This window comes from Phoenix dactylifera, chromosome 11, assembly GCF_009389715.1.
Source record: "Phoenix dactylifera cultivar Barhee BC4 chromosome 11, palm_55x_up_171113_PBpolish2nd_filt_p, whole genome shotgun sequence".
NCBI classification, from domain to species: domain Eukaryota; kingdom Viridiplantae; phylum Streptophyta; class Magnoliopsida; order Arecales; family Arecaceae; genus Phoenix; species Phoenix dactylifera.
The window spans coordinates 14,975,126-15,001,907 of NC_052402.1; the positions used below are offsets into that span (position 1 = coordinate 14,975,126).

Genomic DNA, 26,782 nt, shown 5'->3' on the forward strand with positions numbered 1-26,782 from the left:
AAGTTCATAGAAGGGAGAGAAAGGTCTATCAAATGTTGCTGGGTTCTTACCTAGCTTCCGACGGCGTTTGGGCACAGCCACGACGCTGGTGGCGGCCGATGATCAGGGAAGAAAACTGTGAAAAAAATCTGGCAGCAAGGACTCCTATCGAGGCAAGGGTCACTAGTGAGATGGAAGGGGAGGTTGGATAGGCTCCAAATAAAACTGAAAGAGACCGGAATCCGTCCCAAGATCGGATTGTGTCCTATGAACTTGGGAGGAAGAAGACTTTTTCTTCGCACATGCCTTTTTTCTCCGAGGTCGAACTCTTTTATGACTGGTAGTCCCTTTGATGAGGCTGGATGTTACAACAATGCAGCGTTTTCCAACAAAATGAAGCAGCAATATCAAAATTCTTTACAATGAAGCCAGAGTGCAGTCGTTCTCTAAACATGTTGCAAAAGTGTTCATAAAAAAAAGGAAAAAAAATAAAAAAAAGAAGTTGCAGCAGCTGTTCCCTTTCATGGAGATCTATTGCCTGATTAAAGGTCAGTTTACTGAACGCCATGTTAAAGACTGCTGGATGCTGTGAAACTCGAGGACAAGAGACATATGAACGAGACTTCAGCTTAGATTTGTCCGCACAGAGAGAGAAGCCTCTACTGTTGCATTGACAACTCAAAATTACGTCTGAAAGGGAAATCAGAATACATGTATGTGTTGGAAATCAATTAAATTTGATACAGATGACAACCAAACCTTATCGTACCAAAGTGGAGTTCACTCTACGATCTTCCTTCGTATTCTTATTCATTGTCCGATACTTGGCCAAAACAATCCTCGCCAGATTCGTTTATTTTTCGTACTCGTATTTCTAGTTCTTTCCAAACTATGCCGTACAGGTATGAACTAGACAGTACATAACATACTGTACTATAATGGTATTCTGTACAGATAGCATATTAATACTCGGTATGCCAAAAAAATTCTATACTGTATTGTATTGATAGTGTACTAGTATGGCACCGGTATGGAGTCCGATACCGAGATGAGAGATTTTGGTTCTTTTCTTTTATTCCGATCAATGTACAAAATTCTAAGTTCAACTACTCACTCAAGCCTTTTAAGTCATTGCTGTGTTTGACAAAACAACTGGTTTTCCATCATCTCATTCTATCCTATGTTTCATTCATGTATCATAAACACTCTGCATATTTCCTAGTAATGCTACCAACTTTTTAATTCTCATTTTGACAAAACTTCTTATGCACGGGATGCTCTTGCTTCATAACATTTAAATCAATATGATATTGCCAAATATACTGAACTCATTCAACCAACAAGAAGCAGTCGCACGACACTCATTCAACCCACTCTAAATTCTTGTTTTTTTCTAATTGAAAACGTATGCAAGAAGACTAAGACAATGGAGTATTCTAAGTTCTAACAGGTTCTTTTGGCCAGCCAAACCAATCAAGTTATAATCACAAATTTAAATTATCTGGGACGATGGCAAATGGTGGTGGCTTTCTATCATTTGACATTTTGAAGAGAGACGCATGACTGAGGGAATTACGGTGATCGTCATGATAAAGACGTAACCATGGCAAATGGTGGTGGCCAATTTGGTGATACTACAAAATGGAAAAGGTGCCATCCATATATGTTCATTGTTGTAAAATTATAGATGGAGAGAAGGAAGAACTTATCAGTTGAGGCGTGATTTCACTGTCTTTAAGAATAAATCGCGCCCCTCGGAGAATGGATCTTGGTGTAGCAGGTAATGGCGGCCTATCCTCCAGGATAGGACAACTGGATCGGATTCGCCAATTTTGGCTTGGACCTCCATTGGACTCATGCGCGCGTGGGCTACTTTCTTTCTTTGCTTCACCAAGTTAAAAGGTTGAATACTATATAAAGATCTTTTGAGTTTTGTTCCTTTCCAATGTGGGACTAAAGAAAGTACACTAGACAAAAAGACAAAAGACAAAGAATGGCAGACTCGGAATTTTGAAATATTCCAACATTCATCAACCACCTTTACTCTAACCACTTCTTATGTTAGAAAAATTTCCAACGCATATAAAATTGTGCAGATCATTATATTTACAAGATCAATTTCTGTTTGATACTTGTGAAGCCATCGAAGGTGTATAATAACTTCGGTGTATCGGACTTATATTTTGCAAGGACAGTATAGTATACCTTGTACAGGACATAACACTTAAGTTTTTAGCTCCCTTTGATTAGTAGAATTTATTCTCAGGATTTACATTTTGAATGAGTATAAGCAATACAATCACCAGAATTAGTTTAAATATTGTCTGTGTGATAACAAATTACAGATTCCAACATTTAGCAACATCTAATATCATTGTTAGCCCCTCTCAGCCTAATATTTTTCTTTAAAAAAATCACTATAATTTTAAGTCCGTATGCAACATATGAACTAATTTGACAGCCTTATTGCCAGAACAACTCTGAGCAGAGATTGATTTCAAGTTAGTTTAGTATCACCCAATCTCTTCATCTCTTCATCTAATATTTTATCTCGTGTCCTGGTTTGCAGCTTGCTTTCTGGATCCTGTCACCCCTTTTATCCATATTTCAGGAATTCTTTCTCTCTTTTATTTTCCTCAAATTCTGTTTTATTATCATCATGATATCCTATCAAAATTTTTAGAGAGAGAGTATTATTTTTTTTTGAGAGGAGGAATTAGTTCTACTAACCCATCAAATGTTCTCCAGTTTATGCGGCCAATCCATGCAAAAGATCCCTTTAAAAGTAAGCAGGATATCAAAAACTATAATACTTTCACGAGTAACATTCCATGCCCTGTGCATGGTATTATGAAAGGCAGCCATTTACCAAGTTTTATATGAAATCCTTGCAACTTTGAATTGCAGAGAACCTGCATTGCCGTCTTGAGCCGTGACACTCCAATGAAACAATGGAACAGTTTACGACCAGCTTGATTATATTGGAGGGTGACTCTACCACAGTGATCCGTTGGATCCAAGAAGGTCCAAACAGTGGTGGGGCAGGTCACTCTCTACTTCGAGACATTTGGACGATACATTTGGACGATAGTGAGGAATGGAGTAGCCTTTCAAGCCAAGTATGTATTAAGAGAGGCTAATAGAGCCGTCGACTAGGTGGTTGCTTATGTGGCCAGCCACTCTGGAGGCACTCTGTGAGTCGAGGAGGAAGAAACAAAGCTCCCGAATATATTATATACAGGACCACTCGCTCGGGCGCTCACGAGCGCAGCCCCATGTGCTGCCGAGGAACAAAGCTGCATCCCATCTTCGTTCTGCCCATCCATATAAAGCGAAAAAGGTCCAAAAAAAAAAAAAGAACAGTAGGTCACTGGGGCATACGTTTGCCCCCTTCCTCTCCTTTTGTCCCTCCCCATCTCCTGAACGTGCTACCCACATTCTCAACAAAAGGCAGCTTTTCTTTTAGATCGCAGAGGCTTTACCACCCTCCGTTGGATCCTCCAAATTTAAAAGAGAAGAGAACCTGCTCATGCTCATGGTGCCATACGTCCAAAGTTGCCCGCATGATATGATGCTGAAGAATATTTGAACAAGAAGAGTTTGAGCTTGTGGAGTTTGGCAGAGTTGAGGTGGTACTTTAATGAACATCCAAAGGTGGTACAAATTGTGACGGGTTATCTGCGGGAGATGGTTTTCTATGAAGAGGTTGGAGGAAGGACCACCTGCTTTTATCCAGAATGACGAGCCAAGAGATGATCATATGATCTGTAAACTAACACACCGGACCAAAAACAAAAAGTTGGCCGGCATGCGAGAGAAGAAAAAGAAAAGCACCAGACTTCCCACCCTCCTCCACAAACGCTTTGAATTTATTTGGCTGCAAGGATTTTTAAGTTTCACTGCAAGCTCAGATAGTATAGGTGTTGGATTCTGCGAAGCCACCTTTCTTGGATCGCAGCATGCTTTGGACCTTGTTGCAAGGGAAAAGGAGCTAATGACACGACATGAAGTAATCTCTAATCAAATAGTTCTCAAACTTGTGCTCCAGCCTTGTATATAATTAAATCTGGCAATTCCATCATACACGTAGCATGTTAGGATGTATCTTTTGGACTAAAAATAGAAATGAAAATAAAATGAACAGCTTTATTGGCATAATATTCAGCGAGACTTTATATCATGACCATACATGCTGAGCATTTTACACTAAAAGAATGAGCATCTGAAAAGCGAAAGAGCTTTTCTTGCACATACTTGTTTCCACCAAATACTTTGTGCTCGAATCACTTACCTGACAGCAAATTTCCAACAAAATTTGGTGCAGTATGGCTAATTAGCAGAAGCCCTTCTGATCAGGTTGTGAAATAAACTTTCTTCGACCAAATTTAAATGACGGTGAAGGTCTTATTGTAATATTCTTGGATGAAACGGCATCTGCAATTCTGAGTAAGACAAGGAGCACTTTTTGTTACAAACAACCTTCAACTAGCTGCTCAAAAAGACAATGAGCAATGCCTAGCTGAAACTAATTCTCAAATTAAGTAGTTCCACCCTTCTTCAAGTAATATTTCATAAACATACAGATAAAATGGCATCTAGAGTTTTGAATAAGATCAGGGGCATTTGTGTAATCTAACCTTTTATAAACAGCATTCAGCCACCCGTACAAGAACAGCAACAACTTGGTGAGACAAGTTAAAGATAGTCTGCAGGAGAATATACTGAAAACTGCAGCAATAAGTTGCAGAGATGATGACAAATAGAAGCCTCTCGCTTGCTTTTCATTTGCTTCTTTGGTTGGCTATTTCTAATACATTTCCTATGCTGTTAGCAGTGACGAGTCACAGAAAGCAAAGCGGAGTTCACAAGCATGAAGGAAGTAAACATGGCGGATATGACCATGATTTTGATCATTTTACTAGTTTTTCCACTTCCTCAGCTCGCCATAATGGTTTTTATAAGCCGCATTCAAAGATTTTTGATGTCATGTCTTTTGGAGCCATGGGAGATGGAATTTCTGATGACTCCAAGGTATAAAAAACACTTGAAGATTTTTCCTTTTCTTCTCATTACTCTTATGATATATATATATGTATGTATGTATACGTATGTGTAATGTGCATCAGTATGAAGTTTTCATCATTTTAAGATATTCCTTTCCTTTTTTTTTACTCTAAAGCTATTTTTAGCACTGGTTTTCCAATAATCCTCTCTGCTTTTTCCATTCAAGATTATATCATGTACAAGTTTCATTATTCATCTATTTTCCGAAATACATGCATTTAACCATATTATCAAGTATAAGAAGGATATTGTGCATGACTTTAGTTGGCTTCTATGTTTTCATTTTGTTACTAATCAAGCTTTCATTTTCTTCTCAATTTACCCACTTAATCATGCAACCTATCAATATCTGCTACTTCTGAATGCAGAACAAGTCTTTCATTACACCCACAATTCAAACCTTTGCTTTCAGCAGATTAAAGAAAAAAACTCTAGTTATTCTCTCAGCTATCACCTTTTATTCAAGATTACCTCATTTGTATGATACTTAGTGTAAAGTAAAATTGCTTGATATTTGAGAAGAAGTTTATTCAACATGCTTTTATATATCCAGTTAACAGTTATTTTATATTGAGTTCCAATGGTTCAACAACTAATATTATGGGCAGTACGTGTACTGGTTTTACTTAATTACAGTGAGATGGTAATACTAGGTATGTATGGACAGGCACTTAAATCAGCATGGAAAGCTGCTTGCTTGATTCCTGGAGCAACTGTGAAGCTTCCATCAGAGTTCAGATTTTTCATCAAACCAGTCACTCTCCAAGGCCCTTGCAAGCCTCACCTAACCCTCCAGGTCTCTAATAACACTGATTTTCTGGCCAAAAATATTCCCTTCTTTGTGATTTTGCTAACTTTGTCATTCATTCTTTCATCCTCCTATAGAATTTAAAAAAAAAAAAGAAAGAAAAAGGGAAAGGAAAACTTCACTGAAGTTAGGGTGGTCCTCTTATATTCAAATTTTGTGCAGTTTTGAAACTGAAAGTAACAAAAGGGAATGCTTAAAACAAATAAAAAAGGCTAGTATGATGCTGTACTTACAGATAGATGGGGATATCATAGCACCTTCTGGTGTGGCTGCCTGGCCCAAATCAAATCTCTTCCAATGGGTGAACTTGAAGTGGCTTAATGATTTCACCATCCAAGGAACTGGCACATTTGATGGTCAAGGATTTACATTCTGGAATTTCTCTCAAAGCCGACACACACAGGTCAGATAAAGACTTACCATCTTTGCACGCATGTGCACATGCACACACAAGCATAAATGTATGCATGCACAAGCACAGTAACATGCATCCACCCAAACATGAACATGCATGCACACACAGCTTGGATGAAGATTATCATCTTTACGTGCATGCACACACCTGTAACATACACGAATTACATCCACATAAACACACACAATTATTCTATATATTTCTTTACAGAGATTAAATATGGGGCTAAAATGAGTGAATTTCATTTCTTGCAGAAAGAAATCAAACATCAGTCCCCTAAGATGAGACCAACTGTATTAAATCTTTCTCACTCTTAAATATGCTCTAGCATTTTGTTTCTTTGTTTCTAACAGTGGGCAGACAGATGTTTCTAAGTAGGAAAAAAATAAGATAAAAAATCAATATTTTTTTTTCTTTTAGGTTGTGAGATTCTACAAGAGCTACAATGTGACAGTTCGCGGTATCCAAATCATCAATAGCCCTCAATGCCACCTGAAGTTTGATAGCTCTCAGGGTATCACAGTAAAAAACATCACCATCTCTTCTCCCAAAAATAGCCCTAACACTGACGGCATTCACCTTCAAAACACACAAGATGTTGAAATTAAGCATTCCAACATTGGATGTGGTAAGACTGGCTGATCTACATCTGGGTGGCTCATCCAAGTGGATTTCAACAACCCTACATTTTCCAGGTTTTTAAAGCCAGCCATATAAACAATTTAAATATTGTGCTCCTTAATACATTTCCAGGTGATGATTGTGTATCGATACAAACTGGATGCTCAAACATTCGCGTACACCATATCAACTGCAACCCAGGCCATGGGATCAGGTCAAGGACAAAAAAGACTCAAAAGAAAAATGTATCTGATTGTTTAAGAATTTTCTCCAAATGATAATTATACTAACCTATCCTGAAACTATGGCAGCTTAGGAGGACTTGGGAAAGGCAATAGCCTAGCCTGTGTCTCCAACGTCACTGTTGATAGCATCAATGTGCAAAATGCTCTGTCTGGAGTAAGGATCAAAACATGGCAGGTAAATACTAAGAAGACATTTAAAAATTGATTTAGATGTACAGTAAATACAAAATGTGTACATCAAAAAGAGCAATGCAATCTTACCTTGTGATTTAAGAAATGTTACAAAAATAGTTGATTTGTAACTCCTAAACTTTCATCACAGGGAGGTCTAGGATCTGCCAGGAATGTCACATTTTCGAATGTTCGAGTCTCCAATGTTGAGATCCCAGTTGTGATTGATCAGTACTACTGCAACAAAAGGGCATGCAAGAACAAGACTAATGCTGTGGCTGTTTCAGGAGTCATGTACAAAAGGATAACTGGGACATATTCATACCAACCTATGCATCTTGCCTGCAGTGATAGCAGTCCATGCACTGGAATCAAATTGACCGATATCCGGCTATCACCAGTTAATGCATCTCGAGTTCGGCAGGAGGCCTTCTGCTGGAAGTCATATGGGGAGTCACAAGGTACCCTTGAACCTTTAAGCATTGGTTGCTTACAAAGGAGCAGTAGGCCCATCAAGGCCCTAATAAAGTCATCTAATCACACTTGCTAGGAAGAGCATTATATGGTTATTCAATTTCTAGAGCTACTATGTTGTTGTCATGTGCTTCCCTTCTGAATTTTTGACAGTAAGAAGGTGATGGCTTTTCTGATGTGTTGAGATAAGCAGTGACTGATTCAAAATTTAAATTCCAGAGAAGGAGGGATTATGTAATACTAATCAAAACTCATCATCAACATCACCATCTTCTTCTTCTTTTCATTGAACTATATGTAGTTTTCTGACCATTATTGTTACCCTCTAAAATCAAGAATTTGCACTGCATCTCATTGTAAATTGTTTGCAGGGTAGCTTTTGAGCTATAACTCTTCAATAACGTAGATAACTATCTTATTAGGTGCAGCTAATCAGTTTATCATGAAGTTCTCCAACCCAAGTGCACCATTCAAATTGGTGAAATGTAAAAAGATGCAGGAAGATAATGGTCTTGAGATGACCATAGCATTGAGCATGACAGTAGTGATACTGCTAAACATAGTACAAAACATAAGAAGCATTATCATTTGGTTCCCCTTTTATTTTTGATTGGTTGTGTAGTTTCAAATAAGAATGGATATGATACCAAAAATAACAACCAAGTCTTATGTGATAAATATCATATATATAGTGTATAGAAGAACAAGTATCACAACCAGCTCTAGCCATGGCAAATCAGCTTACCAGCCTATCCTTCATAAATCCCATATGAAATTCAAAAGATGCCTTCTTAAGCTCCTACTTCAAATCCAATGGAAGGATCGTGGTCCAAAATCCTGTTATTCCAATTGGTTTTGGGCAAAATTCACAACTTACTGACTTTAGCTTAAGTACAAAGCATTGGGTTCTAGTGAGTGCTCATATGGATAACTGCCTGTAGTCATGGACCTGAATGGAACTTGGCCCAAATTCTGCAGAAGTGAACTTCCACTGATATACATAAAACTCCAAACTCATCATAAGAATGCACCAACTTTGGAGACCGTCACAGTTTGTGCATTCTGATAAACAGATGTGAAGAGAATCAGTCCATGCTATATCATTTGACCCACAGTTCAATGTATAATATACAAAACCTCTTTGAAAGCATGAAACTGTCATGAAAAGAAGCTTTAAAACTCAAGATTTCCACTCTTCAGTACCTTGAGTATCCGAGTGAAGCTAGCTTCAACTTCTCATAAAATTTTCTGTCTACTCCAGCTCTTCATTTTAATCAAATGGCACAATTTGTTTTTTACTGACTTGCTCTTTTTTACCCCTAAAAATGCACCAAATATTGGAATGTTGGCTGCTCTTCATCTTGTCTGACAGAAGATCATCATCTAGAGAATTCTGGATTTGATTCTCAGAAAGAGCCAAAGATTCAATTTGATAGCCTGAGAAAAATCCACTTCTTATGTTATCAACCTATACTCCATCTGAAGCCTGTATATCTGTAACCATTAAGCCATCATTTCTGATGTTAAGAGTTGCAAAACCCCATAAATCTCTGATGACTTTTGGTGTTTTACATCCCAAGAAAAGAAAGTGTGAAATTGATCTCTTATCTGAATCCAGCTACATCCTCCACCTTTCTTCAACCCAGTCCTTTTCATCAGTGTCCTCACCTTGGCTACATCTTTCCACCTCCTGCAGGATGCATACAAATTTGCAAGCAAGACATACCCCGCTGAATTGCTCTTCTCCAACTCACATAACTTCTTAGCAGCTCTCTCCCCTATCTCCTCATCTCCATAAGTGCTACAAGCACTCAATAAAGCTGCCCATGAATTAGCTTCAGGTTGAACTGGCATCTTGCTTATCAATTCCTCAGCCTCTCTCAGATGCCCAGCTCGAGCTAATAAATCAACCATGCAAGTGTAGTGTTTCTCTTTGGGCATTATGCCATATACCTTTTTCATTGATTCAAAATAATGGAACCCTTTATCTACCAACCCACAATGTGAACAAGCGCAAAGAATAGATAAGATGATAGCTTCAGTTGGAACTATTGCTGTTTCTTTCATTTCCTCAAATAAGCTTATAGACTCCTCTGCAAAACCATTATCGGCAAGCCCCTGTATCATGGCAGTCCAAGAGATCTCATTCTTTTCAGGCATCCTACAGAACACTTTCTTAGAGCTCTCTATATCTCCAGATTTAGCATACATATCAGTAAGTGCAGTTCCCATGAAAACTTCATCCTGAATTCCAAGTTTTGCAATCTTGGAATGAAGGTTTTTGCCTTTCTCTAGTGAAGGCAGATTAGCACAAGCATGAAGAACACTGGAAAAGGTCATCTGGCTCGGCATTTGCCCAGACATTAACATGTCATCAAAGGTCTGCAACACCTTATTATAATGCTCATTTTGTGCATAACCAGAAATTATCGCATTCCAAGAGACCACATTTTTTGCTGGCATGTTCTTGAAAAGTTCCTCAGCTTCTTCCACTTTTCCATTGTAGCAAAAACCAGCAATCATGGAATTCCAGCATGCTGTGTTCTTCTCTGGAAGCAAGCCAAACAGCTGACGCCCATCTATAAGCTTCCCACATTTGAAATACATGTCGATCAAAGAACTAGCAACATAAACATCACTGTCAAACCCGATCTTTATAGCATGGCAATGGACATTAGACCCAAACAGCAAGTTCTCAAGGTTCGCCGAAGCACTAAGTGCACTAGAAAAACAGGAGACATTCGGCCTGTAACCATCACGAAGCATGTGATAGAACATCCTTAATGCCTCCAAGGCTTCACCATTCTGGCTATATCTTGCAATCATTGTGCTCCAAGAAACCTCATTCCTTTCAGGCATCTCATCAAAGATCCGATGGGCTTCCACCAGGTCTCCAATCTCTGCATACACATCAAGGAGTACAGTCCATGAGACAACATCCCTTTCCTCCATTTCATCAAAAACTCTCCTTGCCAAATCCACATCGCCCATCCTGAGATACAAAGTAATCAAGGAATTACACACCGAAAGATTCCGCTCAAAATTAGTCTTAATAATCAGCCCCACGATGCTCCTCCCCAAGTCAAATTCACCTGCACCAATGCAAGATCTAACCACGGAGGTAAAAGTTACCTCGTTTGGCATCAACCCGGATTCGAGCATCCTGTGGAAGATCACCAGAGCTTCAAAATACAGCCCATTCTGGACGAAGCCACTCATCATCGCAGTCCACGAGATCACGGTCCTGAACGGATTCCTCTCAAAATACTCGATCGACTCTCGGACCTTCCCGCACTTCATGTGGCCGTCGACCATAACGGTCCACGTGACGACGTTCCTCTCGGGCATTCTGTCAAAGAGGTGGCGTGCAGCATCGAGATCGCCACGCCGAGCATAGGCGGCGATCATGTAGTTCCAGGAGAAGAGATCGAAGCCGTCGGCCTCTCCGAAGACCCGGTCGCGGTCATCGAGCCAGCCCCAGTTGGAGTACATGGTCAAGAGCTTGGTGGAGATGGAGCGGTCCGCGGACATGCCGGACTTGATGGTGTGGGCGTGGAGGGCCGGGCCGAGGGCAAGGGGATGGTGGTCGGCGCATTGGCGGAGGAGGGAGGCGCAGGTCTCGGCGTAGGATTTGAAGGCTTTGGCTGTTCGGTGGATGGCTGGGAGGGCCCCAACGGCTAGCTTCTTCTTGAGGGACTTGAGGACGGGGGAGAATTTGGTGGTCGAAGTCGAAGAGGAGAAATGGAGGGAGCGGAACGGGTTCGGCGGGGAGCTGCGGTCCTCCCTCCACCTCTTGAGGGAATCGCGGCAAAATGACCGTAGGACTCGCTTTGTTCCGGTTGCACGCAATTCCTCATGCATCTTCTGTTCGAGTTGCGACTGATGCCGCCTCTATTTACATCGAGTCTTTTGGTATCGGCTAACTGCAGAGGTTGCTCTTTACTTTCAGTACAAAAAAAATAATTTCTAACTAAAAGAGAAGGTGGGTGTGTGTGTGTGTGTGTGTGTGTGTGTGAGAGAGAGAGAGAGAGAGAGAGAGAGAGAGATCTAAGTATCAACAATGATCTGTAATGATATCTTCCTTACCTTACTCGAATCTTAAAGCTAACTAGGTATGATGCATACTCCATTAGAATGTCCCTTCATGTGACCAACAGGTAAGTGATAACCAGCTTCCGCCCTCTAATCACCAATGCCGAACCATTCTATCAACTGGATATCACTGGAACTCTGTAGAAAGATCAGCTGTGGAGGGGAAAAGACCTACTTTAAGGGAGAGCCATATTACAGGCAGTCCCAAAAAAAAAAGGGAAAAAAAAAACAACCCCATCATCATCATTGGAAAAAGTATTTAATGACAATTAGCCATGCTCCTATGAGATCCTTTGTCCAAGGATCCTTTTCTTCGATCACATTTATTCATTCTTATCAAAATTTACTGTACCGGTCAGTACTATACCAATACCAAATTGATACATAATTTTATACTTTTTAATATATCTTGCTATCTCATACTGTACCGTGTACCAATACTATAATAGAAGGGCAGTACCGAAATGACAAACCTTCATCCTTACAAACATCCAAGTTTCCATTTACCAACAAGAAACTAATTATAATATTATCTGACTTAGGTTAAGAAGTATGGGATTTCAAAAAACTCAGTACCTAGCATTTTTGACAAGCATGGGAAAGCTGCAGTAGCCTTCATAAAAAGCACCACATTACAGTGGTAAAACAACCATCTTGATTGTTTGAACGTGGCAGCAGCTTACAGAACCAACCCCAACCATGAACACCACAGAAGAAGCCAAAGTGCACAATGGTATCTAGTTAAATTGATTACATGGGTGCGGATGAAGAGAGATCAAACTCCCCTTTCAGACATTCTGGAAATATACAAGAGAGAAGCTCCAGAAGTCTCCTTGTTATCATTTTTAGCTAGAATGACAAGCAATAGAAACAGATTGGGTTCACTAAAAGAAACTTCATTAAAGTAAACAGCTCTGCTTGTGAGACATCTGTCTGATTAAACTGGAATTATACAAAGCAATAAACAATCTTTACATTAGCATAGAAGATGCTCATTTATGTAAGAGAACTTGAGCTCCCACTTTTTTCACCACTTCTTTGCCATACTGTTGAAGGAATGAGTGCAGGTAGAAACGTGATTCATATTTAAGCCAAACTAATTTTTGGGAAGCTGACAGCTTTACACCAAAAGTCTTGCTAGTTCTAGAAATACACAGTACACACAAAGTACAGCATGTTAGAAAGAAATAAACTTTCTCAGTGCAATTCTTTCAGCCATTAGAAGGCTTGGGTGCAAAAGAGTAAAACCACTAGTTTGGCTTTGAACTATTAACATGTTCAAGAAAGCTTATAGCATGTTCCATCCAGAAGGAAGATGAAGAAGCACAAGAACGGTTGCATAATCCAGTCAGCCATAATTTTTAACTATTCTCTCTTCCCCCATGACTTCACATCTCCGCACATACATCAAGGATTGGACCCTAAGATTTTTGATCAACAATGCCATTGTAAGCCAGTGACAGTAGGTACATTTGCAGTTTCAAACTTCCTCTCCGCATTTAAAGCATCGCAACTAGTCTTAAATGGAATTTTATAACCATCAGCTTCCATGCATACTGCAATGAATCTTTGTGTCATATCGCCAACCCAAGAGGCAAGATAACTTTTTGCAGTGCAAACAAAATGCATTGTCTACTATGAGGGAAGCTCATGAACCTTACAGTAGGATTAAGACTCGGGTATGGCTTGGGAAGAAGGAAGGAACCTCATGAGGAAGCTCGAAAGTGACCAGATGCAGATGACTCCAAGGATTTGGAGAACGATCAATAGAGTCCCCAAAGAGTTGCTTATAGCCAATGTTTGAGATGTTATCTCAGCTCCTCTCACTGAAAAGGAGAGTGCTGTCACCAGCTGAGCTGCTCTGTTCAATTGATGTAATCTATATACCTGAAGGAATTCAAAAGTATATCCTGTAAGTGTTTCACATTCAAGAATTAATGATAATTGACTGGAAATCTCCTCCTTGTTCAAGAACTACAATCATAATAACATTTTTTCAGTACTCAGAAGTAATTCTCAATTAACTAAATCAGATATAAGTACTAGTAGTGTGAAATTCAAGTAACTTAAGGACGGTCAATAGACATAGATGAGTATGTATACGTCTATAAGGCCCACTAGCAGTAATGAAAGAAAGAAAGAAAACTCCTCATATATTCACAATAAATTGTAACTTATAGGCAGATTTTTTTTTTCAAAATTTAAAAGATTTCTATTTAAATTATAAACAAGTTGGTTTTTGTGTGTGTGTTAAAAGAAATTTTCATTATAATGGCAAGAGCTAGAGAGTATTATCATGCTACATATTATGGGCTGAAATTTAACATCTGGAAACTAGCTCAAGTGTGATTGAGTAAGTTCTCATATGGAATGGCCTACACAACGGTCATTGAAATAACTTCAATATTTTTGCCTTTGAACAGGATGAAGAATTCTTCATCTTTGCATAGTGCATTCAAGAATCAAAAAGATGATGTCACACAACTCCCAGTTTATTAGATATAATTCCTGATTTTTGAATTACTACTTGCAGTTTCCAATTGTATTGACATTACTGAAATCATAATCTCTGATGTTATTGACTAAGCTCTAACTTTGTGTTTCTCAAAATTAATTAGACACCAGCGTAAAACATGGTTGGTAAATACCACCATCATATTTACAACTTCAAAAAACAATAGCAAGAGATATTCTTGAATTGTGCACTTCAGTTTGGTTCTTTGGCATATAATATATCTAAAACAAGTTTCTTACATCAAGTAGTGGCTTGTTTACTCTTCCATTCCAAGTAGATTGGATCATTTGCTCCCTGGTCGCATGAGATTGTGATGTATGCAATTGTAACCAGAACAGGTTAGGTCTCGCACCTACCATCTGGCATGTCCGACCGATCTATTTCTAAAAGTTGCATTGACCAAAAAGATCACAATTTTAGAGGTTAACAGCACAGTCAGAGTTCACCTGATCAAGATTTATTCTATTGAGTTGGTCCTATGTTAGTGAGAGAAGGCTTGATAGTTAAGTTCAAGGGAAAGGCACAAAGACATGATGGTTAAGTTCAAGGAAAAAGTACCCTTTTCTATTTTTACAAAAAAAAAAAAAAAAACTACCATATTATAGGCCAAATCAACAAGTCCATATTACTACTGCTGTTGATATTTGAACATTTCATGCAGCCAAAGTGCCTTGTATTCGATGAAGATTTCCTGGCACAAGGTTCCTTAAGTCCCTTGAAATCAATAGGTTACAACCAAAAATAATTAATTTTAGTTATTATCTTCCACAACGCGGTATAACTTGGAGCCATACCAAGTGACTATCAAGATGAATGGACTACAATACTTCACACTTTATCAAAAAGCTGAAGCAAGTTTTGCAAACACTGTTTCAGTTTCCTCTGGATCAAATGAGTTTCCATTTCTGCAAATGGTTTTAGTGGTTTTAACTCCAATTTTATCGATAATGACTCACAGTATGAAGGAAGAAAGTCCACAAGTCAATTAAAATTAAGGAAATAAGTTATATAAATGAACAAAGAATAAGTCAAGATAAATTACAAAACTTATTTTCTAGTATAATGTTTAAGATGTTAGATGTATCATTTGGACAGATTCACATGTTAGCAATTAAAAAAAGTATTTTCAAATGATAAAATGCTAACATAATACGAGAATTCACTGCCAAACTTGTCACTTTAGTTGTATTAAAAGCAGAAAACAGTGACGAAGTAATTAAAATCAATCAGTGTCTTGCAAGAGAGACAGAAAATACAAAATAATTAGATCTGCCAAGGAGTGTCATCCAAATTAACAAGTACATATGCCATGCATGCATACAATATGCTTTCCTACAATACACCTCTTCATGACTTCTGTGTAGTCTTTGCCGGTTGCCATCCGACTCCCTTGACTTGAAATGAAGATAAAAAGACACCAAGCTGACAATTAAATCATATATCTAGAGAGGAGAATGAAAGGCCTTTCCTGATCCTCCTTACATAGAAGACAACATAGATCATCATACTATTGACATGAGTAGCAACATCAAAAGCCTTCTTTACAAAGAGACCCTAATCCACCAAAATCATCTATTACCAGATTAATTCCAAGATCTCCTAGTCCCATGACAATATTCAACATCTTTAATCTGTAGCAGCACCAACAAGACTCCCCTGTCCCCTCCTCTCTTGACTAAGGATGGCATTCATATGATTGTCAATCAGTCAGCTCAGATCGAGACATGAGCCCAAGCACATCATGCAACAGAAACAAAGGCCCAAGCCCAACAGTCCCAGCACATCTAGTTCGTAGGTTCAGATATTTCAATTTACTTCAACTGGTATGGTGTTGCTCCTTTGTGTTATCTAACAAATTCGACATGTTAAGTTAAAATTGAGAACCATTTTTAAACCTATAGTTTCTAGTATTTCCACTCCAAAATAAATAAATAAATAAGTTATGAGCAATAATCATTTTACATCTTATCCCACATTTTTTTCAGATAGCAATTTTCAGCAACCATCTTCTCCACTGAAATACCTCATGACATCAGGATCACTATCATATCCACAGCTACTTGGGTAACAAAGTACTCACCTGGAAGATGACAGGAATAACCGGCCAAGCAGGCGACTTTTGATAACGTGCATACTGCTCGAAAGCAAACTGTACAACAGTTCCTACTAGATATGGTGCAAGAGTAGCTGAAGCTGCTGGCCCAGTCCATGGCCAAACCATGCCCATCGTTAGAAGAGGAATTATCAGGCTCAGAGCCAAAGTTACAACAGATGACACACGAAGACCATACTGGGTTTTTGGCCAATAATTATTTTGAGGTGCTAATTGCTGTACAGGTCTCCAGACAAGATCAACTAGCATGACAAAAATTGCAACGCCACTATAAAAAAGAGCTTCTGTAAAGAATAGTATAAGAAAATCTGCACATGAAAAATGAACAAGGTTTAACATGATTAATAACTTGATAAATCCAGAAAAAGCATGGAAAAGTTTCACATGGTTAAGTTATATACACCAAGTAATTTTTTGCAAGCGACATTTACAGCAATAGATGTATCATGTAACAATAACAACAGAAAAATCTCAACCTCGTTGATGATTATTAACATGAAGTTAAATTTTTAGCATATAGAACCCAGAAGCCAGAAATTTCAAGTTACATACAGTCAGAAAATTGTACAAGCAAGAGCATAATTGAGATGGAATCATGGTGAAGCACATCAAGTCTTACGATAAACTTTCAAATGAGTAATTTACTTTGTGATATAATAGAACTCTGACTTAACTAACACAAGAAGACAAGCTCAGCCAAAAAAGAGAAAGAAAGAAGCACAAGTTGGGTTCAACCAAAAAGGGGTCTGATTATCGTTTCTTCTTAGAAATATCTTTTTAGAAAAGGAAGTTATTCCTTTCATCTGTTGTTTCAACTTTTATCCTGAAAGCAGAGTTCTTATTGGTTATCTTTACATCAGTTGGTTGTACAAATAAGGAAATCCATCATGTATAATTATCTAATTAGTCAACTTGTGTTTCAGAAATGTACTACCTATACCAATTTGTTTAGATAATGAACATTTCATCTCATGGTTTAATTCCAGATTTTATGGCAAAAAATTTGTTTTACAAGGCACTAAGTCCTCCATTTTAGACCACCACATTGCGCACCTTATATCATAGCATAAAACCAAGGCATCAAAATTAAAATTTCATATGATAGGACAAGCAAAATAACAACTGTTTGATTCCTTCACCCTCTAATGCAAAAGGACAACAATAATTGCTTCTCACATAAAAAAAGTTGAAAGTGGAATTTTGATGTCCATGCAAATAAAGTCTCTTAGTTACCCTAAGTTTCTACTATGGTCAGTTTAATTCTATACAGCCATTTAATCACACTGTTGACTCCTGGGTAGTTGTTTGTTCACAAATTATACATCCTCAAAATTCAAAATCACAAGACACCTTTAAAAACCAAAATAAAACCCTTTGCTACATCCCCCCCCCCCCCCTTTTGCTACAAAATATAGTTGCAAGCTCAACACACTTTGAGGAGTTTAGCTTTCAAAATCTAACTCAATCTGACTATTTAGCTTATAGTTTGTGCCTTAAGGATATGGGCAACTCCCTAAATTAAGCAGTGTCTTCTTCCTCTTCCATCTAGGGACTTTATAAGTTGGAAAAATCTTAAAGCTGTATTTGGTTGTGGTTAAACCCAAACAACTTCAGGCACAACTCATTTTTTCCTGTTTATTCCCTCCTATCCTGCCAAACACCATTACTTTTTGGCAGAATTAGCATTTTTAAGATTATTTTTGCCTATTTATCCCTTCAAAACATAATAGAATTATCCTAAGTGGAATAGACTTCTTCCTCATTCCTCATTATTCCTCCATTTGAGCCCCTATTTTGTTCATCACTTTAGCCTTATCTTGGGCTAAACATATACCACAACCAAAGGCAGCCTAAAGCTAACTTCCTGGTTGTACAAGCTTAGGCAGGGAATTCAACACAGGCTCCCTAAATACCCACTACCTCTCTAAGTTTTATGGCAACTCCTTTGCTCATAAATGCCTAGGATGGAAACATAGCACCAATTAAAAGGGTGGACATCAAGTTGATAGCCAGTTTTAACAGGTTGATTTTTAACGAATCATACCCTGATGTTTACAGTGATTCCTATTAATAAGGTTCTTGGTTCTTTTTGTAAATTGTTCAACTTTAAACAACAATATGGAAGCTAGCCTTCTTGAATGTTGCGGGTCCTTTTCATTCACATCTACCTAGGATATCATTTAGACCAACAAGTTCAATTTTCCTAACAGACCCTAACCTCATTGACACTTCTACTGAATGCCTCATGCATTTCTCACTTTTAGTTGCTTTAAATTCATGATATCCCATGCTTTCATGGGAAACACAACCCTAATCTCATCATTTTTTTGTCAAATCATTAATGACCTAGTTGGATCAAATATCCCAAACTTATTTCACAAAATTTAAGAGATTCCATTGACATCGTGGGTAGCATCACAGTCATCTGTTTCCTTGGCACAAATAACACATCTTTATTTCTTCATAGACATTTACATAATGATACACTTACCAAACAGAAAACCAAATGATGTGTAAAACTAACTTATTTCAAAAACAAATAAACGTAAATGCAACATCAATAATATAAGAAAAACTGTAACTCAGAAATCAGATAAGGATAGTACCTGTTAATAGAGAGTCCTCAAATATGGCAGAAAGTATTTTCCGTAAGTAGAGTGATGGAAAAACCAAGAACACTACTAAGACAGTTGGACCGATAAACCAGAAAAACTTGTATGTTTCCTTGCTTGGACTAGATCCAAAAGTTTCATCTCTCCTTTGGTAAGGAATACCATGGAATGAGATAAACCCTGGTTTTCCTCCAGTTCTTATGGTAAGATGAGATGGACTGGTTCTTAAAGAGTCATTTTCAGAAACCAACATATCTGACTCTGAAGTATCCAAATCAAGCTCAGTGAATGATGACTGTCCTTCAAAAGTAGCAAAAGATATTAATCGCCTTAGTAGAAACCCCTTCTTTGACTTAGTGGATCTTTGTAAAATCTGGAGTGATTTTCCCCCATAAACTGCACAAACACAATAAAAACTCATCAAAACTTGGAGAAAGTCTCAGATACAAAATTTTCCTAGCATCTTATAGATCACAGCAGATTGAGAATGACACCTTTAACATCATTTTGTTGCACCATCCCATATTTTTGCCCATTAGAATATCCCAATGTTGCCAACTGAAAGACATTCAAACCAATGTTACTCCAGTCGTACAGAGCATAATTTATAGAAGAACAGCAGACAAGTTGAGCACATGACAGAATTGCGATAAATTAGCAACAATTGCAGTGCGTAGAAATTGAATGAGTAGAAGAATGCAGAGCATTGGAATATATTTTAATATAAATATTGGTTAAAGCTGCAAATATTTAGATCAAAAGGAAAATAACTTCAAAAGATAGACCTTTTTAGTAGCCAGAATCTTACACAATTCTACCCCACGTCGCAGACTCGCATACTAGACTAGCAAATTCAAAGGTACAATCTTATGCAAAATGTTTTTAAGCATGAAGCAAAGTGGATACCTCCAATTTCGAGACCAGACACTTATACCTTAGCTTTCCAGAAATGCAAGTTGTTCTAAATTGGAGGATATCATTTGTTTCCTGATTCAGTTCAAGTTTGCTTCTTCAAGATCAGCTAAGGATTGACCCTACGATCCTTCACAAACCACAAGAATCTCATAATTTGATTTAATTGCTCCGGAATGGTGAATAACGCCTGAAATCACTACTCATGTCATTATCAAAATTATTAATTATTAAAGGCTTGGATTTTATCTGCAAGCAAAGGCCAACCAAAGGAGCTTCAGTATACCTTATTTTGAGCCAAAGTCACAAAATTCGCCTCTTTATTAGATTTTATCCAATCTTCTAGATGGCTGACCAGTCCTTGTATTGGTAGTTATTAATCAGTTATCTGTTTCCTGGTTAAGGGTCCTTATTTGAGTCAATAATTTTCTTTTTAATACTATTGTACAGGATTTCAGGCAGCAACTAGGTTTTAAATCTAATCAACGGGACACTAATCTGAGTTCTCGGAATTTGTACAAAGAGTATTAGTGAGAAAAAAAAAAGGAACGCTTCAATTCTCCTTCCCTTTTCCTCTTATTCTTTCTCATATTCTTCTCTCTCTGTTTTAAATTCTTCTATATTTCTTTTCTTTATATTAATCTTCTTCTTTTCATCTTGCTATCGCTCCAATCATTCCTCCTCCTCCTCCTCCTCTTTTTCCTCTTTTTTTTTCTGTTGCACCGTGTAAAGCTTTTCTACAGTTCATCTCAAACTTTAAACGACGATCAGATTCGAGGCGGTTTTATAATCAGAAAAAAGAATATATTCAGACGAACTGCAAATAAACCGAAGAAAAGAAGACGAGAAGCTACTTGCCTTCAGATTCTTACGGAAATAAGTAGACGAGGGATAGATGGAAGGCCAAGCGAAGGAGGACGAAGGCCCAGTCGCCACAGCCATGAGCTAGTTTTCTTCCCCTACCTACCCCCTCTCTCCGTAGAAGACAAAATCCACCAGCTTAGAAGCTTAAACCCAGCGAGCTGTGGGGAATCCAAGGCCAACCCATATGGGTTCGAGGGAGGGGCGAAGAATTGGAATCGGGCCGGAACACGGGAAGCTATAGACGCCGGACGGCCGAGGATTCTTCTATCGGTTCCGTCGGAGATATTTTATGGGCTTCGGTTTCGGCGTCTGAGTGCCGGGGACGACCTGGATTTAGTAAGCCGAACCAGTTCGAACGTCCCGTTCAACTTCGAAAAACGATCACATCCATCAGTTTTTCGAACAGGGCCAGGATTGATAAAAAGATTTGGACCGTTCGATCAATATCTCCATGATAGAGCGGTGCTGGAGAATTGACGTGTATAGCTCGGAGAAATTGAAACATAAAAAGCCCCCCCCAAAAAAAAGGCTTGCAAGACCTACCGAACTTTGATACACCTGCAAGTAGGGTTGGCCTGCCCGGGCCAACCTAAATTGGAGTTTTGAATTAGGATTGGCTCGAAAATATGGCCCAACATCGATCGGATTCGCTAACTATTTCGGTTCGGACTCAAACAATAGTACAAATTTTCACATCCTTTCTTGAATTTAAAAAAAAAATAATCAATTTATATTAGTAACTTTTATATTGGTTGACCACCAATTTGCAAATATTGTATTTTATACAAAATTATCAACCAATTTTATCTAGAAAGGGTTGTTAATAATATCTACATACTGTTTAGTTATTTTTCTATATAATAAATTAATAATCTAATAAATAACTTACGTATACATATTTTTTATGATTTCATATTAATAATACCTACCCGGGTTGGCGAGGTCAACCTGCCTGGCGCATCATTTGGCACCCAACACAATTTAGGTCAAATAAAAATTCGAATGACTAAAAATCAGCTAGGCCCATTCATCCGGATGGTTTCACTGAATTATCTGATATTCCTCGCTTTAACCATGGCCTTTGTTGCCAGATGGTGATATTCCTCTCTCTAACCATGACTAAAAATTAGCTAAGCCCCTTCATCTTTTCTATAATGAAAATTGAACATTGTCTAACGTAAGGGATACCATCTCTATAGCGTGAAAGTAACCTCCAATACTGTTTTCATTGGAAGTTCTAACTATATCTAAGAGATGGAATCAGAGAATGCTGCTCACTTACACAATTTTTCACATATAAAAGAAAGATAATCTAAGGGCTAACCATTGTTATCTTTTTTTTTCTTTTTTTTTCAGATGTACTTAAGTTCCAGATCGACCAATTCTCTTCCTTCAGAAACTTCTCTGCATTTCAAGTCGAATGAATTTTTCCTTATATAACTGCACTCTGTTTATAAATTGGCAATTGGTTACAGCATGCAGTTGGGTATGCTGTAGGAGATCGATAATATGGTGCAACAGCAAGCTTAAATGTGTGGGCACCTAGGGTAACCAGCCCAACTGAGTTCAGCTTAGCACAGACATGGGTCATCTCTGGATCCTTTGGCGATGATCTCAACGCCATCGAAGCCGGATGGCAGGTGCAAAACTATAGATCTAATTTAATTTTAATTTGTTTTCATGACTCTCCTTGAGTTTTATTCTTGCAAGTATTCATCCATACACATAGGCAAACAATTATCACTATCAAATTCATTGAGTTGATGAAAAAGAGGGAACAAGGTCCAGAGGCCAAACCAGAGAAACAGAACTATAGATCAGATGAAGGATTTCAGTAAATTTCAGTGTATTACAACTTAAAAGGTCTTGCTGAAACAGCTTCTATTTTTCATGAATGAAATTTCATATTCAGGACTAACAGTTCCATCATTTATGTCACATAACTACAAATAAAAGCAACTACTTCGGTCACAATTCTCAATTTAAGAAAAAAAGCATTTGGTTGCTTCTTTAAACCTTTACACTATAATTGTCACTGAAACTGCTAGTTGTCTCTTTTTTTTCTTCTCTTTTCTTTTTTTTCTTGTGTGTGGGTTTAAAGTTGGAGGGAGGGGTGCTTTTGATGTGAGGATAATAGAACTTGATATATACAAAAGAAGGCATACATGTATTCAAATAGCTTGATAGCTTCATGCAGATTTCAACTTTTAGTTGAGTCATTAAAAATGTAAATTCAAATATCTTCCTTTTGAGCGAGGAGCCTGTTTCATTGAGGTTTCTTCAAATTCATCAGTAACTTTCTTATCCCATATGGTACCAATAACTACCAATTGTTTCTTTTTTGCCTTCTTACACAGGTCAGTCCGCAGATGTATGGAGACAATGCTCCAAGGTTCTTCACTTATTGGACCGCAAGGCCGCCACCTCCTGATGAACCAATAAAATCTCTTTGTGTTCCTTATTATCAATAAACAAAATATCTAATCACTGAATAAATTTATCAATCAAGTATTACCTAACTGTTGATTCTGACCACTTTAATGGTGTAGACGGATGCATACCATTTTCTTTGTCAGCAAAAATTCAGAAGTGGAGCCCTCTTTGGTTCCCATCCCGAACAATGAGAAAAGAGTATTTTCCGACAATTCTGATGTACATGTTCTTCTATGGGCATCTGAAATTTTCTTTCTTCAGGTATATGACTGATCAAGTTGAAATTCTAACCCCACAACTTATCCACAACTATGACTTCTTGACAATCCATAGATCAAAGACTTGCATGTCTCACTATTCGGCACGAAACCCAGTTTAACCATCCTATCCTGCAGCTCCAATGTCTCAGTCATGTGCTTCTCCTCACAGTATAGCCTGATTAGAGCATTGTAACTTTTGCTGTCATAAATCTGAAACCTTTCTGCAAAGTACTTCAGAAGTGATTCTGCTTTAATAAAATCTCTCTCCCTGCAGCACCCACAAACTAAGGCAGCACATATAGCAGAATCTGGCCTGAGACCAAACTCAATCATCCCCATCACCAAGCATTCACCCTCCAAAATTCTACCTAATCTACAAAGGCAGCTTACAAGGATCCGATACGTCTCCCGATCAGGCCTGATACATCTGTCGATCATTTCATTCTTTAAATCAAAAACCTCTGATACACCATCACAATTGCAAAAGGAATCGATAAGCAGGTTATAGATCTCCAGAGTGGGCTCATGCCCATCATCTAGCATCCAACTCAACAGACTTCTCGCCGCATTCGGCCTCTTCTCCATGCACAGCGCTTCGAAAAGGCATTTATACATACCAAATGAGATAGCAACCCCAAGCTTCCTGAGCTGCGCAATTAAGTTTAGACAAGGAAGCAATCTCCCACACTTCACATGCCCTTCCACGATTGCTCTGCAGGTGAAGCTATCCGGCATCAAACCTTCCGAAATCATCTCTTGCAGCAGCGACCTCGTCTCCCTCGTTTGACCTTCTTTACAGTAACCATGGATAAGAACACTGTACGAGCAGCCATCCGGGCTCAAACCTCTCTGAAGCATTCTGTTGAACAGCTGGTGTGCCTCGACCACCCTCCTATCTCTGCACAGCCCATTCATCAGAACCGTGTAGGAGACCAAATCAGGCTCGACCGCTCTGCGGTGCATGATCCGGAACAGATAGAAGGCCTCGTCCAATCTGCCCCTCCTGCAGTACCCGTCGATCAGAGTATTGTAGGTGACCACATCAGGATCGAACCCTTCCAACTCCATCTCCTCCAAGAACTCCTTCGCTTTGCCAGCGTCCTCCTCGCCGCGGCACAGCGCATGGATGAGAATATTGAACGTGTAGGAGTTGGGGGAGACTCCGATCCTCCTCATCTCCCCATAGACCTCCCAGCAGTGTCCAAGGCGGTTGGCTCTCACCAGGGAGTTTAGGAGGCAGTTGAAGGCATTGGCGTCGGGGGCGAAGCCGAGGTCGACGGCCCGGCGGCAGGTGTCGAGGGCGTCGACGATTCTGCCCAGCTTGACCTGGACCTTGACGAGCATGCCGAAGACGGCGGGGTCCCAGTTGCATCCGGCGGCGGAGGCGGCGACGACGGCTTGGAAGGCGTCGAGGTGGGGGTGGGTTTGGAGGAGCTGGGCGAGGATTTCGAGGGCGTGGGAGAAGCGGCAGGACCAGGTGAGGATGTGGACGAGGATGCAGTAGCTGTCGGAGGCGGGCGGCGGGGTGAGATGGGATTGAGCCCATCGGAAGAAGTGGAGGGAGGGGAGGGGGAGAGACTGGGAGCGGAGGAGGACGCGAGAGATTTCTTGGGGACCGAGATAAGGGAGGAGGTGGGCTTCTTGTTTTAAATGGAGAGGAGGGGGGATGGGTTGGTGGTGGCGATGCTTGAGACGAGAGCAGATGAGGTCGACGGTGGTGTTGGAAGGGTTGAGGGAGAGGGGGAGGAGCGAGGGGAGGGAGTTGGAGATGGGTGACAGTGGAGGAGGAGGAGGAGGAGGAGAATGGGGGATTGCAAGGGTTTGGAAGGAAGAGCAAAAGGAGGTGAGGAGAAGCATTGAACCACGCCCATTCCCATGGAAGGAGGCTTTGGAAGTGGAGGTGGGCTTCGATACACTTACGATGGATTTCCGGTACATCACGGAGAGGCCGCAGAACGCGGCGGGGAAGGAAGATGGGAAAAAGGAGATGTAGCTTGCGACAATGTAACGGCACGTTAAACTCAACGCATGCGTCTTCCTTGTTTCTTCTTCTTCTTCCAAAAATTTAAATTTATATAAATATTTTTTAAAAATTTATATTTATTTCTGCATCCTCATAAAATACTATTTTTTCACAAACACTCCTAATATAACGATTTTTCTAACATCGTTAATAAAAACCATATATTATTTTAATTAAAAAAATTAAAATTACTTTTTTGTTCTCCATCGTGATCATCTTATAAATATATATTTTTACACATCTACCCATTAAGAATACTTTAGTCATTTTAATTTAGAAACCGTTATTTTTTTAACGGCATTAGATGGCGTTGGTACATATGCCAAAACAAAAATAAAAAAGAATAAAGAAACAAAACGAGTGTTTTACGAAAGTATACATGCAAATATCAATTTTGGAGGGTATTCATGCAAAATTTGATATTTAGGAGGATATTCATGCAAAAAAACTGTTTTTTTCCTCCGATACGAGCAATACACGTAAAAGAGAAATACAGTGATATGTGAAAATAAATATTATAATTATAGTTGTTAAAATAATCATCCTAGAGAATTGTATGATTTAGTATGTTTTTAAATTTTCATGCAGAGATTGGAGCCTTCAATCTACCGTCAAAAGTTCATTTCGCACCATCAAAAATTGGGAGCAGATATGGAGCACCATGATTCCCCATCTCATTAGAAATATCTTCCATTATATACTATATATGATGCCAAAAGCTTAAAATCCAGCACAACTTTGCTTCATGCCTCCATCAATACTTTTTATTTGTTAATGGTTCAAGTTTTCAAGAGAATTGAAAGTAAGGAGGCCAGAAAATATTTCATCTCCTCCTACAAGGTACCAATATATGATTTCTTAAACTAAAAACTACTATATGCTTCACATCATGTCTTATTTCTCTACTTCATGTTAAGAACTAAAGTGGAGATTGCATGGGTTGCACGATTTGAGCAAAAGATCAGAAGGCCACGCAGTCTTAGATTTTGGAAAGTTAATCAAACAACAAGATAATATTTCAATAGAGCTTTCTATTCCTGGCCTATAAGAAAGCCATAAAATGGCTACAATCAAGTAGGTTACGTAGCAATACTTATGTGACCTAGGTCGAGCATGTATTATTCATATTAATGCATGAGAGGATATATTTAATTAACCAAAGAAATATCAGATATAGAATT

At 38.8% G+C, this 26,782-nt stretch overlaps 3 protein-coding genes across 12 annotated transcripts; 1 reads left to right on the plus strand and 2 right to left on the minus strand.

The window, feature by feature from the left end:
- Positions 1–3,523: 3,523 nt before the first annotated feature.
- On the minus strand, positions 3,524–16,194 carry LOC103709293 (pentatricopeptide repeat-containing protein At2g13600-like). 10 transcript variants are annotated; one of them, XM_039131728.1, is made up of 8 exons: positions 14,624–16,194; positions 8,523–13,756; positions 7,633–7,735; positions 7,394–7,540; positions 7,179–7,281; positions 4,617–6,413; positions 4,271–4,421; positions 3,524–4,045 (listed from the first exon to the last, which is right to left on the minus strand). In XM_039131728.1, exon 2 carries the CDS (start codon positions 11,636–11,638, stop codon positions 9,281–9,283), a length of 2,358 nt encoding a protein of 785 aa, XP_038987656.1. In that variant the 5' UTR covers positions 11,639–13,756; positions 14,624–16,194; the 3' UTR covers positions 3,524–4,045; positions 4,271–4,421; positions 4,617–6,413; positions 7,179–7,281; positions 7,394–7,540; positions 7,633–7,735; positions 8,523–9,280. The 10 variants fall into 10 exon arrangements, with proteins under 10 accessions (XP_038987656.1, XP_038987653.1, XP_038987660.1 ...); XM_039131725.1 differs by lacking the exon at positions 14,624–16,194 and having other exon boundaries at positions 8,523–11,700; positions 11,864–14,617; XM_039131732.1 differs by lacking the exon at positions 14,624–16,194 and having other exon boundaries at positions 8,523–8,839; positions 8,981–14,617.
- LOC103709350 (polygalacturonase At1g48100) lies at positions 4,678–8,524 on the plus strand. Its single transcript, XM_039131735.1, has 8 exons — positions 4,678–5,010; positions 5,711–5,839; positions 6,087–6,254; positions 6,521–6,559; positions 6,687–6,894; positions 7,020–7,101; positions 7,199–7,307; positions 7,455–8,524. Exons 1-8 carry the CDS (start codon positions 4,729–4,731, stop codon positions 7,851–7,853), a joined length of 1,416 nt encoding a protein of 471 aa, XP_038987663.1. The 5' UTR covers positions 4,678–4,728; the 3' UTR covers positions 7,854–8,524.
- A 6,492-nt stretch (positions 16,195–22,686) lies between the features above and the next one.
- LOC108511391 (pentatricopeptide repeat-containing protein At5g40400) lies at positions 22,687–26,702 on the minus strand. The gene is made up of 2 exons (XM_017843387.3): positions 23,401–26,702; positions 22,687–23,312 (listed from the first exon to the last, which is right to left on the minus strand). The coding sequence occupies exon 1, from the start codon at positions 25,514–25,516 to the stop codon at positions 23,618–23,620; it is 1,899 nt and encodes a 632-aa protein (XP_017698876.1). The 5' UTR covers positions 25,517–26,702; the 3' UTR covers positions 22,687–23,312; positions 23,401–23,617.
- Between the last annotated feature and the right edge of the window lie 80 nt (positions 26,703–26,782).

Coding starts and splice junctions, on each gene's coding strand:
- LOC108511391 (XM_017843387.3), bottom strand. CDS start 25,516: ATGTACCGGAAATCCATCGTAAGTGTATCGAAGCCCACCTCCACTTCC.
- LOC103709293 (XM_039131728.1), bottom strand. CDS start 11,638: ATGCATGAGGAATTGCGTGCAACCGGAACAAAGCGAGTCCTACGGTCA.
- LOC103709350 (XM_039131735.1), top strand. CDS start 4,729: ATGATGACAAATAGAAGCCTCTCGCTTGCTTTTCATTTGCTTCTTTGG. Junction 6,255..6,520: donor CTCAAAGCCGACACACACAG/GTCAGATAAAGA, acceptor CATTTCTTGCAG/AAAGAAATCAAACATCAGTC. Junction 7,102..7,198: donor AACCCAGGCCATGGGATCAG/GTCAAGGACAAA, acceptor AAACTATGGCAG/CTTAGGAGGACTTGGGAAAG.